General features: G+C 43.6%; 1 protein-coding gene across 1 annotated transcript in view; it reads right to left on the reverse strand.

Annotated features, from left to right (window-relative positions):
- Positions 1–16,027, reverse strand: part of LOC138263749 (integrator complex subunit 6-like) — a 191,281-nt gene that overhangs the window by 121,988 nt on the left and 53,266 nt on the right. Inside the window, exons 5-6 of the mRNA XM_069212486.1 lie at positions 12,890–13,073; positions 2,824–2,952 (exon numbers count right to left, since the gene is read on the reverse strand). Of these exons, the coding sequence (XP_069068587.1) occupies positions 2,824–2,952; positions 12,890–13,073 (313 nt within the window). The remainder of the gene's footprint in view (positions 1–2,823; positions 2,953–12,889; positions 13,074–16,027) is intronic.

Genomic DNA, 16,027 nt, shown 5'->3' on the forward strand with positions numbered 1-16,027 from the left:
ACAGTGTCTAAGCCAAACCTTAGACATTGTAAGTGCAGGGTAGCCGTAAGAGTATATGGTCTGGGAGTTGGTCAAACACAAACTTCACAGCACCATAATGGCTACACTGAAAACTGAGAAGTTTGGTATCAAACTTCTCAGCACAATAAATGCACACTGATGCCAGTGTACATTTTATTGTGAAACACACCCCAGAGGGCACCTTAGAGGTGCCCCCTGAAACTGTATCCAACTATCTGTGTAGGCTGACTGGTTCCAGCAGCCTGCCACACTAGAGACATGTTGCTGGCCCCATGGGGAGAGTGCCTTTGTCACTCTGAGGCCAGTAACAAAGCCTGCACTGGGTGGAGATGCTAACACCTCCCCCAGGCAGGAGCTGTAACACCTGGCGGTGAGCCTCAAAGGCTCACCCCTTTGTTCCAGCACCGCAGGACACTCCAGCTAGTGGAGTTGCCCGCTCCCTCCGGCCACGGCCCCCACTTTTGGCGGCAAGGCCGGAGGAAATAATGAGAATAACAAGAAGGAGTCACTGGCCAGTCAGGACAGCCCCTAAGGTGTCCTGAGCTGAAGTGACTAACTTTTAGAAATCCTCCATCTTGCAGATGGAGGATTCCCCCAATAGGATTAGGGATGTGACCCCCTCCCCTTGGGAGGAGGCACAAAGATGGTGTACCCACCCTCCGGGCTAGTAGCCATTGGCTACTAACCCCCCAGACCTAAACACGCCCTTAAATTCAGTATTTAAGGGCTTCCCTGAACCTAAGAATTTAGATTCCTGAAACTACAAGAAGAAGAGGACTGCTGAGCTGAAAGACCCCTGCAGAAGAAGAAAAGAAGACACCAACTGCTTTGGCCCCAGACTTACCGGCCTGTCTCCTGCCTTCTAAAGAAACCTGCTCCAGCGACGCTTTCCAAAGGACCAGCGACCTCTGAATCCTCAGAGGACTGCCCTGCTTCAAGAAAGACAAGAAACTCCCGAGGACTGCGACCCTGCTCCAAAAAGACTGCAACTTTGTTTCAAAGGAGCAGATTTAAAGACCCCTGCAACTCCCCGCAAGAAGCGTGAGACTTGCAACACTGCACCCGGCGACCCCGATTCGACTGGTGGAGAACCAACACCTCAGGGAGGACCCTCCGGCGACTCCGAGTCCGTGAGTAACCAAAGTTGTCCCCCCTGAGCCCCCACAGCGACGCCTGCGGAGCGAATCCCGAGGCTCCCCCTGACCGCGACTGCCTGAACCTAAAGTCCCGACGGCTGGAAAAGACCCTGCACCCGCAGCCCCCAGCACCTGAAGGAATGGAACTTCTGTGCAGGAGTGACCCCCAGGAGGCCCTCTCCCTTGCCCAGGTGGTGGCTACCCCGAGGAGCCCCCCCCTTGCCTGCCTGCACCGCTGAAGAGACCCCTTGGTCTCCCATTGAAATCTACAGAGAACCCGACGCTTGTTTGCACACTGCACCCGGCCGCCCCCGCTCTGCTGAGAGTGTACTTTCTGTGTGGACTTGTGTCCCCCCCGGTGCCCTACAAAAACCCCCTGGTCTGCCCTCCGAAGACGCGGATACTTACCTGCTGGCAGACTGGAACCGGGGCACCCCCTTCTCTCCATTGAAGCCTATGTGTTTTGGGCACCTCTTTGACCTCTGCACCTGACCGGCCCTGAGCTGCTGGTGTGGTAACTTTGGGGTTGCTCTGAACCCCCAAAGGTGGGCTACCTTGGACTCAAACCTGAGACTTGTAAGTGATTTACTTACCTGTTAAAACTAACAATAACTCCCCCAGGAACTGTGAAAATTGCACTGTGTCCACTTTTAAAACAGCTATTTGTGTTTTATGTGAAAAGTATATATGCTACTGTAATTATTCAAAGTTCCTAAAGTACTTACCTGCAATACCTTTCAAATGAGATATTACATGTAGAATTTGAACCTGTGGTTCTTAAAATAAACTAAGAAAATATATTTTTCTATAACAAACCCTATTGGCTGAATTTGTCTCTGAGTGTGTGTTCCTCATTTATTGCCTGTGCGTATGTACAACAAATGCTTAACACTACTCCTTTGATAAGCCTACTGCTTGACCACACTACCACAAAATAGAGCATTGGTATTATCTCTTTTTGCCACTATCTTACCTCTAAGGGGATCCCTTGGACTCTGTGCATACTATTCCTTACTTTGAAATAGTGCATACAGAGCCAACTTCCTACATCCACTGATAGAGGTATTTTTGGTTCAACCCCAGAACTGATCAAAGAGTTGGGTGCCAGCCGACTGTCAAGTGCATAAGATGCAGACACGTATTTATGTGAGGGCAGTGGTCTGAAACGGAATTAGAGCTACATATCAACTTCTAGCAAGTTTGACCAGTGTTTAATGCTGGATCAAAGAGATAATGTAATGATGTGTCCTCCTGAAGATGGACAATAGGTAAGTGGTTCGCTACATAAATCATTTTGGAGTCATCAGGTCTGATGAGGAAAAATAAGTGCCGGTGGTCCCCATTGCCTCAAACTGAGTACTGCCCATTGAGCTGTATGAGAGCTCAACAGAAAATAAACAAAATCTAAACTAAACTGCTAATAGTGGAAAGGTTATCTCAGGAACAATACTTTGCCTAGGGTTTTTTAATGACTTTCCAATCTGTCTAATTTCATGTTTATGTCAAGTTGCTGCAGGTTAAAGTGTACCTATGTCTCTACATTAACTGACCTCTTCATGTATTAAGAAATATTATACTGAACATGCCTTTAAATACTAATTCAAAAGGAGAGCTCCATCACGCCAACAAAAGAAATAAAGAGAATTAAGAAAATATGAATATATACCTTCAGCGGTAGAACATGGATCTGGTCCTGTTTTTTCAAAGTTGATCACCACCCCACTCTGGACTTTCTGAGCAAGAGATTCTAAACACTGGTTTAACATTCTTTGTGTTTTAACACAGTATGAGCGACCTGTTAAAAAAATGTAAAACATATATATATATATATATATATTTGAAAATGATACTGTAGTTTCTGCTTGAAATTTGTATGTATTCCATCTCTTGTACTCTGTCATTGAGCGTGAAGAGCTGGCATTATTTGAGCATCTGTACATATTAGAAATTGAGTTGGGGGGGATACCACACAAGATGCACACTGACCATAAAACATTGGTGCACATGTATTCTACCAATAGGTGCCATCAGTAGTGGCAACATCGAGAATTGCCTGGAATATATTTGGTTTACAAGATTATAACTCTGATGTTTGACATGTGGTGGGGTACAATATTAGGTGGATTGGTAACTGTATGAAAGGCAGTCTGAGAAGGAAGAGAGGTGCGAGGCAGAGTAGTGGATGGCTGCCATTTTTGGATTGGAAGGTTTATTTAGGAAAAACATATAGGTGAAAGAAGGGAAAGATGATGAGATTTTGGACCTTCATTGCTATGAGGGTTTCAAAACTGTGGTGAGTGAAACATGTTACTTACCCCTGCAACACTCTTTCTGGTGTATACTCCATTTGTAGATTCCTCACCTTTTGCATTTTTGAATTTCCTTGGAACAGAACTTTCCAAGCAATTTTTCATGTGTGCCAACAGGTGGCACCATTTTCTCTGTAGCGGCATCGCAGCTCTGGAAATGACAGCACTGAGACGTATAAAAGCACAGACTTTGTTCTCTTCTTTTCACCATAAGAGTCTGCAATCATTATAGTGTGCCAAACATAATGTGGGACTTTTTAGAACCCTAAAAGCCCACACCACAGAATGGGGAGGAGGAAGGGAAGTGAGGAATCTGTGGATAGACAGAGTATCCATCAGAAAGAGTGTTACCAGAGGCAATTAACTTGTTCTTCTAGTGGATACTTCTAACCACAGATTACTCGCCTTTTGTAAAGACACAAAAGCATTACTTCCCAAATGTTGAACGGTCTGATGAGTGGGCTTAACACCAGGAAGCCCTGCAAAACTGAAGATGCAAAATGGACCTCTCTGCGGAGTTGAGAGCTGAGATCTTAGTGTCTGGAAAAGAAGTAGACGAACACCCATGTAGCAGCCTGGCAGATGTCAAACAGCATAACACCCATAGCCAATGCCATATTGGTGGCCTTGACTCTGATGAAATAAGCCCTAGGACACATAAGAGACTCTTTTATGGTCAGGGCAAAACACTTTTTCATGCACATGATGATCCATCTAGACAAGGTCTGGTTCTGAACTGAACTTCCACCAATTTAAAACGCTGGGCATCCACCCATTACTCCTTAGTTTGGTTGGTGTAAAAATTAAAGGTTTCTGTGAAGCCTCTCTTCCTCCTTGAAGGTATGATGTCAGAGAGGAAAAAAGTAGGAAGTGTTATGGAATGTCCCACATAGAAGGGTGACACCACTGCACAACACCAACTTGTCAGTGAAGAAGGTGATATAAGGCGGTTGCATAGACAGTGCCTGCAGTTCACCAACATGGTGCGCACTAAGCACTCTTAATGGTTTTTTTTGTTTTTTTCCCAAATCTGTTTTATTAAACATATTGAGGTTCTGCAAAACAATCAGCCATTAAGTGGTCGGGCATGAACATACATACATAATGACTTATGTAAAGATGATAAAATAAACATGGGAATATAGCGTAGTACTGTTTCATAAGGATTGTGCCACATCAATAGCGAACGTTGTTAATTATATTTCGTATGGGGTGTTAAGATTTAACTAACCCTTCTTTAGTTAAGGAGCATATAAATGTGTTTATGCATATGTACACCTATCTACGTACATTGGGTATTCATTGGTGCCTCATTACTCATCTCTTAGTCCCATGGTGTGAAAACGTAGTAGTCAGGACAAGCCCCCTGCTTGGCCTGGTCTGCGCCTGTCACCCCGGATCCCTCGCACGCAAGGTAGCCCACCATGCCCTTAATGGCATAGCAAGCAAGATATGCGGGTAAGTTCTGTCAGGGTACAGATAGCCTGTGAGTAGGAGGATGTCCTTTGTCTGCCCAATACAATGTGGTATATACACATTTCAAGGTGGATGGGTGTCATTTTTGGCCTCCATAGTGACAATAAAGGCGTCCCATATTTCAGACCCTCCATGGGCCAATCCCCGGTGTTGGAGCTGACGTAGTGTGCACACTTCTGCATACAAGCTTTGTATCAGGTTACGCAACCAGTTATTGTATCCTGGAGTATGTGGAGCTTTCCAGTGAGTCGCTATTAAGCGTTTAAACACCAAGTAGGCCAAATCAATAAACCTGTGTACATGCTTATCCCTTTTGGAGCGCCGGCGCAGACCCAGCAAGCATGACTCTGGTGTCATAGGTAGTGTATAATTTGTAATATCAGCTATGGTTTCCGTGATGCTTTGGCATACTATAACCAGAGGGGGACATGCCCATACCATGTGATAGAAATCTGGTGATGGTTGTGCACACCTAGGGCACCCTGGGTCCGAACCCAGATATATACGTTTTATGCGGGCCGGGGATAGATAGGAGTGATGTATATAGTTGAACTGAGTATATCGAAATCTGGTATTACGAGACACACCTTTGACAGAGGATAGCGCCGCCGTCCATGTGTTTTGGGACAAGGGAGAGGGAAGTACCTCGTCCCATCTGGCTTTGGCGTGCGTCAGTTCAGGGCATACCTGTTCTAATAATGATTAGTATAGTCTGGAAATTGTGCCCCTTTTGTTTCCAATTGATAGTATCAATGTGAGCAATTGGGACTCTTACGGTTCAGCGCTACCCCGTTTCCCATGTGGCTCCTAACAAGTGTTTGATCGTGCAGTATGTGATGAAAGCGCCAGCTTGAATCCCCGCCGTTGACATGAGTTCTTCAAAGGGCCGAAGTATAGAGTCCTCATAAAGCTCGTCTGAAGTTGCCAGGCCCACTTCGCGAAAGCACTCTCAATGGTTAACAGCCTCAGGGGACAGTTGTACACAGGTTCAAAAGAGTGAGAACCAATTTAAGGTCTCACTGTGGCATAGTGAAGGGTGCAGGAGGAAACACACAAATCCTTCAAGTAAATGTATTAAAATAGGTGACAAACAACAGACTGATCAAGCAAACATGAAAAAGGCTGAAAAGGCCAACAAATAACTTTTAACAGTGCCCAAAACAATACTTTGCCTATCGACAAAACAAAAACAGTACAGCAAATAAATTAACCTGACACAGGTCAGCACCACGGTCCTCACGTTAGGCCAACAAACTTCACCCAGCAACCCCAATGTCTCTGCAACAGGACATATACATCCAGTAATTCCATTTGATAGGCTGGCATGTAGCTGATAAGATAATGTCTATTAAATCCCCAAGCAGGTCAAACTCCCTCGGTTGGTTTTCACTCAATCTACATATAGATAGAGGTGGAGGTTCAGATGCTGACTCCTACCCAGCCGATGGAAGAGAATGTCCTCTTAAAGAGTTAGCCTGAGTGGCAAACAAAAGCTCCTTCTCAAATAGATTGAATACCACTCTCTACTGGCCCAATCTGAGGGTACCAGGGTGACCTAAGCCCGGTCCACTCACGTCTTGTTCAGAATTCAGGCAGGAGTGTGAGTGGAGGAGAGGCATGCATAAGGCCATTGAGTCAGTGTAGGGTATGTTAGGTGTGTTTGTAGAGCACAGGGTAATCCAGCACTGATTAGAGCTGGGAGCCTGGCTGAGGGGAAGATGGGTTATCTTGAAGAGGAAACTCCAACACACAGTAGCTGTGACACTGCACGTTCTCTGCGGTGGTGAAAACATCTATTTAAGGAATGATCCACTGGATGAAAATGTCTTGGGGCCTTTTGAGATGAAATGCGGGCAGAGTAGCGTGATTGCCTCTGCCACGTGTGGCCTGGCCTGGTTTTCACAGGCTTGGGCAACCTGAACTGATGGTGGGCCAGAAGCTCCAAGGCATTGAGTTCTCAGATTCATTTGTAATTCTGGTGTTTCCTTTACCCTAATGTTCGGTAAGGAAGTCCTCATCCAGTGTAGGTCTTTGGTTAGGTAGATTAGCTTTTAAGATAACATCATTATTAATGCTGATTCTTGGCACTGAAATGTTCGCCTCGCTCTCCACGGTTTCCCTAATTAGTCCCTTTCCTCCTGGGGCTGCAATCTCCCCCTGCGTATTTTTTTTCATAAATTATAGCGGGAGAGTCTTTGGGGGGCCATATAAATAGATTATTATTTGTAAGTCCGCTCTGCATCAAGATGTCATTCCGGATTGTCTGTGTGCTCGTTGCCACTCCATTATTTAGAATATGTTTGGTTGCCTTTTACTGAGTTTAGTTCCTTATGTATTTGCTCTATAGTTGTTGGTATTGAATTCATCCTGTTTGATACTTGTCCAAAACTAGTTGGTAGGTTTTCCCTGGGAGCCAAGCTTATGTCTGTTGTTCTTTCCTTGCTTTCTGGGGGGTTATTTTGGGACGGCTCCTGAACCTGCTTTTCTACTGTTATTCGCTTTGTGGAGCCTTTTCTTAGTGCTTTATCAGCCATTGTACTGAGATTAGTCACATTTTCTGTTGCTGGCTCTCGAGAACAATTTCCAAAAAGTATTTGCAAGCAAATAGGTCTTGCATTTGCTTGAGTTAGAGCTACTGGCATGGTAAATTCATAATTAGACTTTTCTTGCAACATAAATTGGTCAAACCTGCCTCATAATTTTGTCGTTTCCTGCCATATAATTCCAGTGCCCTTGCACATAACTAGTGTAATAAGGATGTTAAGTTGGCCTGAATCATGGTCATAATTGTAATAAGGGGAGATTATTAAAACATATACAATTATCATATAAACCAGTGGTTCCCAACCTTTTGACTTCTGTGGACCCCCACTTTATCATTACTGGAACCCAGGGAACCCCACTGAATCGTTATTGGATACCCCTTCCCCCACTGAGTCATTACTGAAAGCTGGGGACCTAATCTGTTAATATTATTAAATTTTCTAAGCACAGGGTTCAATGATCGACGAGAAGATTGTCAACTTGAACAGTTTGATCAAAGAGTGCAGAGATGCCACAAGGCTACAACTGTTCACCGGTGCTAGACAAATTAGCCAGCCTCCTGGAGATATTGACCCAGTTTGTGGGTGAGCTTAAAGCCAATTTAGCACCACAAGGAGGCCACAGTGACTTGGGGCCCATTACCCTACAAGCCAGGATGCTCAGAAGGCTAGTCTGAATGTCCATTTGGTTGGCCTGGTAATTTAGGGCCTCAACAGACCTTTTTAATATTCTAAGAAGTAAGGCCCAGGGTCCCCCAACTTCCATTTGGTCTGCACTGATGTTTGGTGGCGCGTCTCTCACATACGTATTAAACATAGTTTCCCATACTCTGAGATAAGAGCGGTCTTTGATCAGATCAGATGCACTACAGATTGTTTCCTCCCTCGCCCTACTTGGGGAGGTAGTTTGCCGGGATTTCTCATTTATATCTTGAGCAATCTTTTTGTCCCATTTCTGATTTTGATTTTTATCTTGAGTCAAGTTGTTGTCCTGCGGGGAACCATCCACCCATTTCTGTGTTTGCCACTTGATTTCTTCCTCTTCCAGGTAGTTTATTAGGTGGGCTAGTTCCTCAACCCCCAGAGTGAACCTCAAAGAGTCTGCATAGATATCCATTCCTGTCTTTGTTATAGCGAGTGGCTCCATATTTTCCTGCCTTTGGTAGTATGTTCACATTCCTTTTCTATCGTCCATTGCAGGATTCCTTCTTGGCAATTTTGCACTGTGCCTCTGGGAGAGATATAAGGGGTTCTTGTTGGTTTAATTTTTGTTGACTCCTCCAGAATACTTTGAGAAAATAATTATATCTTTAATTCTATCAAAAACTTTGGGGGCTCTTTCCTCCGCTCTGCCAGCCCAGAAGAGCCAGATGGTATCTCTGTTATTTTTCTTGGCTGTTTGATTAATACAAGATGACTGAGAGGCTGATGAAGTCCTGTGAAGTTGCTACTGCTGGAGTATATTGAAGCCCCAGCATCTTTCAGGTATTTGAATTTCTCCGTTATTTTTGGTTGTGTTGGACTGGACTCCAAATCAGGTAACAGGGGTTCTGTAGATTTTTCCAGACTTCTCCTCTGAGTTTTTGACGAAGTTGCAGACATTTTAGGTTTGTTTAATTTAATATCCATAAGTTTTCCCCTTTTCCGACTGTTTTGTGTTACTAACGCCTCCAATTTTTCCCAGAGCCCATTGTTTCTCCCTTGCTCCTCCCAGACCACCTAGTTTTAACCAGTGCGTGGACCTTTCTACGGTTTGCAATCGTCTATATCTCTTTGCAGTTTTTTCTTTGTTCTATTGTTTCACGTAACTTTTAGTTAGAGTTTGTGCACATGTAGGAGAAGCTTGTCAAGTACGAAAAGCTAGATGATGTTGCAGTGCAGGCGGTGTCCAAACACTCGCTCAAAGGTCGGTGCCGTTTTCTCATGCTCCTTTTGCTCAAAACATTTACACTTCCTGATCCTCTTGGGTCTTTACTCTCTCCCCACAACAAGACTCTTGCCAATAGGGATTCTTGAGCCGTATATTTTGTAAGACTGGTGCCGCCTACCTGCGCAAACCTTCATGAACCTTAAACACAGGTCACGTTGCAGGGTGCATGAACACACCAGATATCCAATGTCTGGCACGAGACAAGTTAAGGAACTTGCTTTCGATGCCACTGCTTGTCCAATGGTGTCGGGGGTGGAGGGCACAAGGGATGGATCATGTTTTAGCCTGTAGTTTTGTAAAATATGTAGATGTATAAATGCCCCAGCCTCAGGGTGTGGAGTAAGCTGCCCCGGCATAGCGCCAGCCGCTTCCGCACCACAACCGCACCACTACCAGGGAGAAACAGATACCCAAAACCGACCTTGGTTGTGCCTCAACTATGTCTGGAATTACCAAATATACCCGGCCGGCCGATCAGCACCAGCCTACCTGCTGTTTCAGCAATTGCCCTAGTGTGTAGAGTACAAGAAAGGTGCTCACAGAGCAAAGCACAGGGCCAGACACAGAGCACTCACTGACCAAAAAAATGTAGTCCGCTTGCCAGTGACTTGCTTCCCGACTGGCGACGATGCCGAAGTCTGGTGACTTTCATAAATGAGAACTGGACGACTGCTGTTCCTGTTGTAGTATTAATGTTAATGTCGATGTCAATGCTCAACTACCTTTATTATTTTTGTATTCGTTTTTTTCCCTTATCCTTTTTGTCATTTTTTAAGCCCCTTTGAGCCTTTTAAAACTTTTTAAAATGTATTTTTAACCTTGCTGGGTCAAGCCTTTCAGGCCCACGTGTCCGTGAAGCGCCACCTCTTCCACACTTACTCCTGAAGGGAGGAGTGGAAGGAGCACACTTGTGGCGCCGCCTCACTCCTGGTTAGTTATCGCTTTAGTTGAGCTGTCTTTACAGGGTAGGTGGGGGGAAGAGGGGGCATGAAGCCACGACCACACCAGTTACAATAGATTAGCTTGCAGTCGGTAATGCTAATTATGCTGATTTTGCTGGTTTGATTCAGAGTTGCTGATTGGCCTGGCGACTGAACAACTTCATACTTCTTTAATCTTCTTGAATCTCCTTAGTGAGCACTGAGCGCAGAGCGCAGGGGAGCGTCGGTTACAAGGAGGCGAGAAAACCATGGGCCGTGGGTAATGGCAAGCCCCAAAGGAAGGTGGGGTCACAGGGGGAGTTGAATTTGAGGACTAAAGCGCCAAAATGTGTCCACGAGCCCCCCTCCTTACAGACGTTCCTTCCCACTGCTTGACTCGCCGTGTCGCTGTATGGCGTCTCAGTGTCCAGCGTACCAAAGCACGTGCTCCACCTCCTTGTGGCGCAGTGCGGTGTAGCCCCACGCGGCAAAACGGTTCCGCTTATCTCCACTGCCATCACCACTGCTTGCCTGTCTGCCTGGTTCCAAGCAACGGCCTCCTCATTCCGTTGCGACTCTTCCCTTCGTAGCTTAGAAATGGATTTTCCTTTTTCTGATGCTGCCCACTGCATATGTGTCTCACCAACCAGTAAAAACAGTGATTTAGATATTACAGGCTAACAAAAGCTGTTCTTGCAGTCTCGTATCAAATGATTGCATTTACCAAATGAAGATTAATTTAATGAACTGCCTTGCATGCAGCGCACAATGGATGAGGACATATTGCTAATAAAATCATTTATCCAGCAAACACTAACTTTTCAGACAGGTCAACGATCTTCTAGCATCATTTCAATATTGTGGGCAATGTGAAAGATAGTTTTTTTTAGGTTTTATCAAACTGCAGCTATAATAATCAACCCTGGGTTTGAAGAGAGGATTTCCAGTCAAGGATGATCCAGTAAATCTGGGAAACATGGCATGTTAGGCAGACACTGTGAAGAGGTAGAGCTGCAACAGGCTTTATAAACAGATCTGTGTGGAAATAATGTTCACTCTCAACATTCCGAGTTTCTGTTCTGCTGCAATACAGGACAGTAGGAAAGACAGAAAGATTTTCCGCCTGTTTTACTTAAAAACATTCATAGAGGGTTTCTTTGTAACGAACCTGGGTGTAGCCTTCTTCATTTGGTTATTCCTACTAAAATGTAGAAGTCTGTGGCCCCTGGCAGAAAAAAAATGCCTTCTATGAATTAATGACTCAACACCTAACTGCCTGTTGTAGAGCTCACCTTAAGTGCAACTGCCCAAAATATTTCCTGTCTGGAAAGAACGGCTGCAGCAAACTAAAATATTTGTTTGGATAGTACCTAAACTGTGAGGAGACTACTCTGGCTATATGAAGATCTCGGGTCTTAGTAGCTCTTTATATAGTACATTTCAAGACCACATTTCCATGAATCATTAGGAGTATTCCGTATCAGGGTCTAAAAGGAGTGCTTCCCTACCCACGGGTGCCTGGACGTAGTTCAGTGCACTATTGCTTGAGCAGTGAAGTCTAGGTTATTGTAGCTGTACATAACTCTATAAGCATATCATGGGTCTTCATAGATCTTTATATAGTACACTGCAAGGCTACATTTCCCTGAACTATTAGAAGAACATTTGGAGTGGTACTTTGAGTACTCTGAGTCAAAGTATGTTGAAATGGAGAAATCTAATGGTACACAATGTCATTGCACTGGAAACTTTCCAACCCAGGAGGTACTTGGAACTTCAAAAGGCACATCACTAATGTCAACCAGGGAACTAGACCCATAAATGAAATATATTCTTCTACTTGCACTCTATTTTCGGATTCAGAGCAAGAAGTTCAGCTGACGTAGCAAGGGTACCCAGACCATAAAGCAAGTAAGCAAGATAAATGGACCCCTCCTCTCGGTTGTATACTAATTAGGGGCAGTGGGCCCCTCTCACTCCAGAGCCTCAGTGAAACTGCACCCCAGATGTTAGCTATGCCCAAGAAGTTTGCGAACCTCCTCATATTCCTCATCCTCCTTCCTCACTAATGTATTGGTGGGACTAGACTGCTCAAATTTCTAAGAAACACACAACAGCATTCATTAACAGAAAGAGAAGGGCTAAGGAGACACTACTGCTGCTAATGGAAGACAATGGGAGAGTGTGCAGTCATTTATGACGAGCGAAGGAGAGGATCTGTGCTGTGACTAATGGCAGACATAAGAAAAAACATACTTTGTGAAAAAGGGGGAGATGACTCCTCTAAAGCCAGCAATGTACGTTTCTATTTAATGAAAATAAGAAGCAGAAATACAAACACATTTGGCTTAGTGTTACTTTTCATCTTAAAAATAATAGCAATGTTAATTAAGTCTGAACTTCTGTGCAAACCGGGTACAAAGGCGGTGGGGGAATCAAGTAGCTTCACAAACCAAAGTCTGAGCATACAGGACCTCATGACTACACTTGCAATAACATGTCAGGACATTATTGTTCCTTTGAAAGTAATCACAAGACACTCCTTTCTGAATACCTCCAGTAACTTCACACATATGTGTTATTGCAGACTCATCCATTGGCACACTCCCCAGTTGCTCTGACTCGACAGTCGAGGCTCCAGGCAGACGCAACACCAGCGCAAACAGCCTCTGGTCCCAGCGGAAAGGTTCTTTGGTAAGTTCACTTCCAGGCAAAGGAGTATTTAAGGGAAGGTGAAGCTGTGTAAAGAAACATTTTATACAAAACATTAATGCTAGGTCTGACAGCGATTTAAACATTTGGTGATTAAATGTGTAAAATGCCAACATTTACATAAAATTCCACAAAAAGTCACATTAGGTGATGTTGCAGAATTTTTTTTCCAGGGAGATTGGTTTACATAACAACTGTCGCTCAAAGAGACATTTTCCATTCATACCAGTATCCTGTCTATATTCCACATGAAACATTATGCAAGCTGCTTACATATAGTGCCAAAGGCACAATCCTGCAAAATGCTCATGACATTTCATGACCCACAGTTAAACAATGTTTTTCACGTCTAATGTCGAAGAACAATCATTACAGGACAATTACTAAAGAGGTAGTTCAGTCAATGTAAAGCAACGTAGACAATGTACAGCACTTAGGTGCAGCATTTCAGGATCCTAACAGGGCTAAGGATAGGGCAGAAGGCTTTAAAAATATTGCAGCACATATAAGAGGATATTCAATTTGAAAGCACATGAGTGGAGTTAAAAAAGTCACTGTTTTAAACTCCAATTTAAATTCGCTGGATCTGTGATATCAATGACTTAGGGGGTCATTAGTAGTTAGGTGGACAGAAACATCCGTCCGCCAAGCTCCGGATGCTGGTTGCACGCAGGGTGCTGGGCAGGGCAGTGCAAGGGCCCTCCTGTACTTGTTCTCCGTCAGACTTTTCATGGCGGGAGAACTGCCATGAAAAAGCTGGCGAAGAACAAGGTTGTAATCAGCAAGGCAGCACTGACTTCAGCGCCGCAATGGCTGATTATAACTCCAACCTCCGTCATACCTCTGGGATCACTGATCCCGACGGAATCTGCAGTATTTTTTGGCGGTCTGAAAGCCAAACTCTTAATTTGACAGTCAGACCGTCAAAACCATGGCGGTCTGGACCGCCACCGTGAGTCTATAATGCTCTAATATTAAACTACTTTCTACCTTTGATTTACAATCTGTTTACACAATTTATTTAAAAAATATGAACACAAAAATAAACTCATACCATTTTACATCTTGAGGTAAAACCTTTAACAAATCTCAAACATTGTCATGAATATCCTGTTCACACAACCTCATTATTAAATGGTACAATTGTATCCATTTGCACCAAAACTGTATCCAACAATGGAACGATTGTGTTTATGCTACACAATGACAAGAAATGGAAAACATTACCTGCAGTCTCTTCCTTAACAAAGGAATCGCCATACAATACATTACTCCGGGATAGACAATAAAGCACTAAGCTTTACCAAATCTAAAACATAAAACATTTTCTAACATCTAGGTTTTTAACACAATTGCAATACCATGGTAGATTACCACAATCTGTGCAACATAATATTATGCACAAAATGACTTTCCCTGTAGCTACAACAAATCGGGATGGCAATTTGTTGCCATTTCCTTTGTAACACATCTAATGGCACTCTTAAAACATCTAGGGTGACAGAATTAACTTTAGCTGCAATTTACAAAATTTGCTATAAAACACCAAGGTTGGCACATGTGTTACTTTTCTCATAAATCAAAGAACAAAAGAAATGTGGTGTTGCCATGACAAGCAAAACAAAATCCAACAATTTAATATTAATGACAGCACCCTGCCCCAAAATGAATTAAGTCCTAATTTCAGCTGCAGCATCTCCATTCCTGTTGATTTCTGTACCACAAAGAGCTTCTTCAGATACAGGGCCACATGTGGCAACAACAGAGTACAGTATGCTTTTTAATTGGCAACACTTCTGCACCATAGGTCTATGATTATACACTTTACTGTTAAATGCTTTAACTAATGGAGAAACAAACCAAGACCCATAACATTTTCTAAAGAGTAGACTTTGCTATTGTTTCCTGTTCCATGGACTAAGGGGGTTATTCTAACTTTGGAGGAGGTGTTAATCCGTCCCAAAAGTGACGGAAAAGTGACGGATTTACCACCAGCCGTATTACGAGTCCATTATATCCTATGGAACTCGTAATACGGCTGGTGGTATATCCGTCACTTTACCGTCACTTTTGGGACGGATTAACACTCCTCCAAAGTTAGAATAACCCCCTAAGTTGGCATACTAAAGTACACTGATCCCAAATATCTATATGTTTTGGTACGAGTAAACTGTCCGACTCGAAGAATCAATCCAGCTCTAAACTGTGTTTTCCTCAGAATGTCATAGTTTGAGTTTTAGCTATGTCATTGACTAGCTAATCAGACGGTACGATCACAGATGACAGGGTGCAAAATAGTGCTGATTCATGTTTTGCCTCAATCGTGAGTTGAAACATAGGAACTATGGCAAATTCCAACTCCACATTGCAGAGATACAGATTAAAAGTGGTGCCAGCATTCAACACTGGTGCACTCCACTCATATACGTAACCATCGTCTGGACTTTGTTGCTCACTGCTATCTTGTTTTTCCTGGATGTTACTAAGCGTTTTGGTGGTCAGCAACATCAAAACATTTGATCCATAATATGGCTTTACCTACTTTGTTTAAAACAATCAAGAAATCATCAAAAGCATAATGCAGCAGCACTACAGATTAGCAATAAACACTTAGCCATCAATATTAATGCCATTGCATAAGGCACTGTTGACACCCCGTTCTTAAATACCAAAATACAACAACACAATTTTTGCCCATTTGTTTGACTAGCATCTTTGCAGAGACGTTGGCGGGAGGGCATAACATAGTTAACACCCTATAATTGGAGAAACCATCATTTTCTTTTTTAAGGAACAAGAACTAAAGGGGCACGAAGTCTACTGGCATGTGTAAGCGTAAGCTAAGGCCTAATACACTAAACAAAGAATGGAGGCCAAGCATTCGGACCCAAAGCTTTTCAGTCAAAATGAGGAGCTGTGGTGCTGAATAATTCAGGGTCTCTCTGGCCGGCCTTTAACTAGCTTCTTGCGTACATCAATA

Source organism: Pleurodeles waltl, chromosome 2_1 (assembly GCF_031143425.1).
Source record: "Pleurodeles waltl isolate 20211129_DDA chromosome 2_1, aPleWal1.hap1.20221129, whole genome shotgun sequence".
Taxonomy (NCBI): Eukaryota; Metazoa; Chordata; class Amphibia; order Caudata; family Salamandridae; genus Pleurodeles; species Pleurodeles waltl.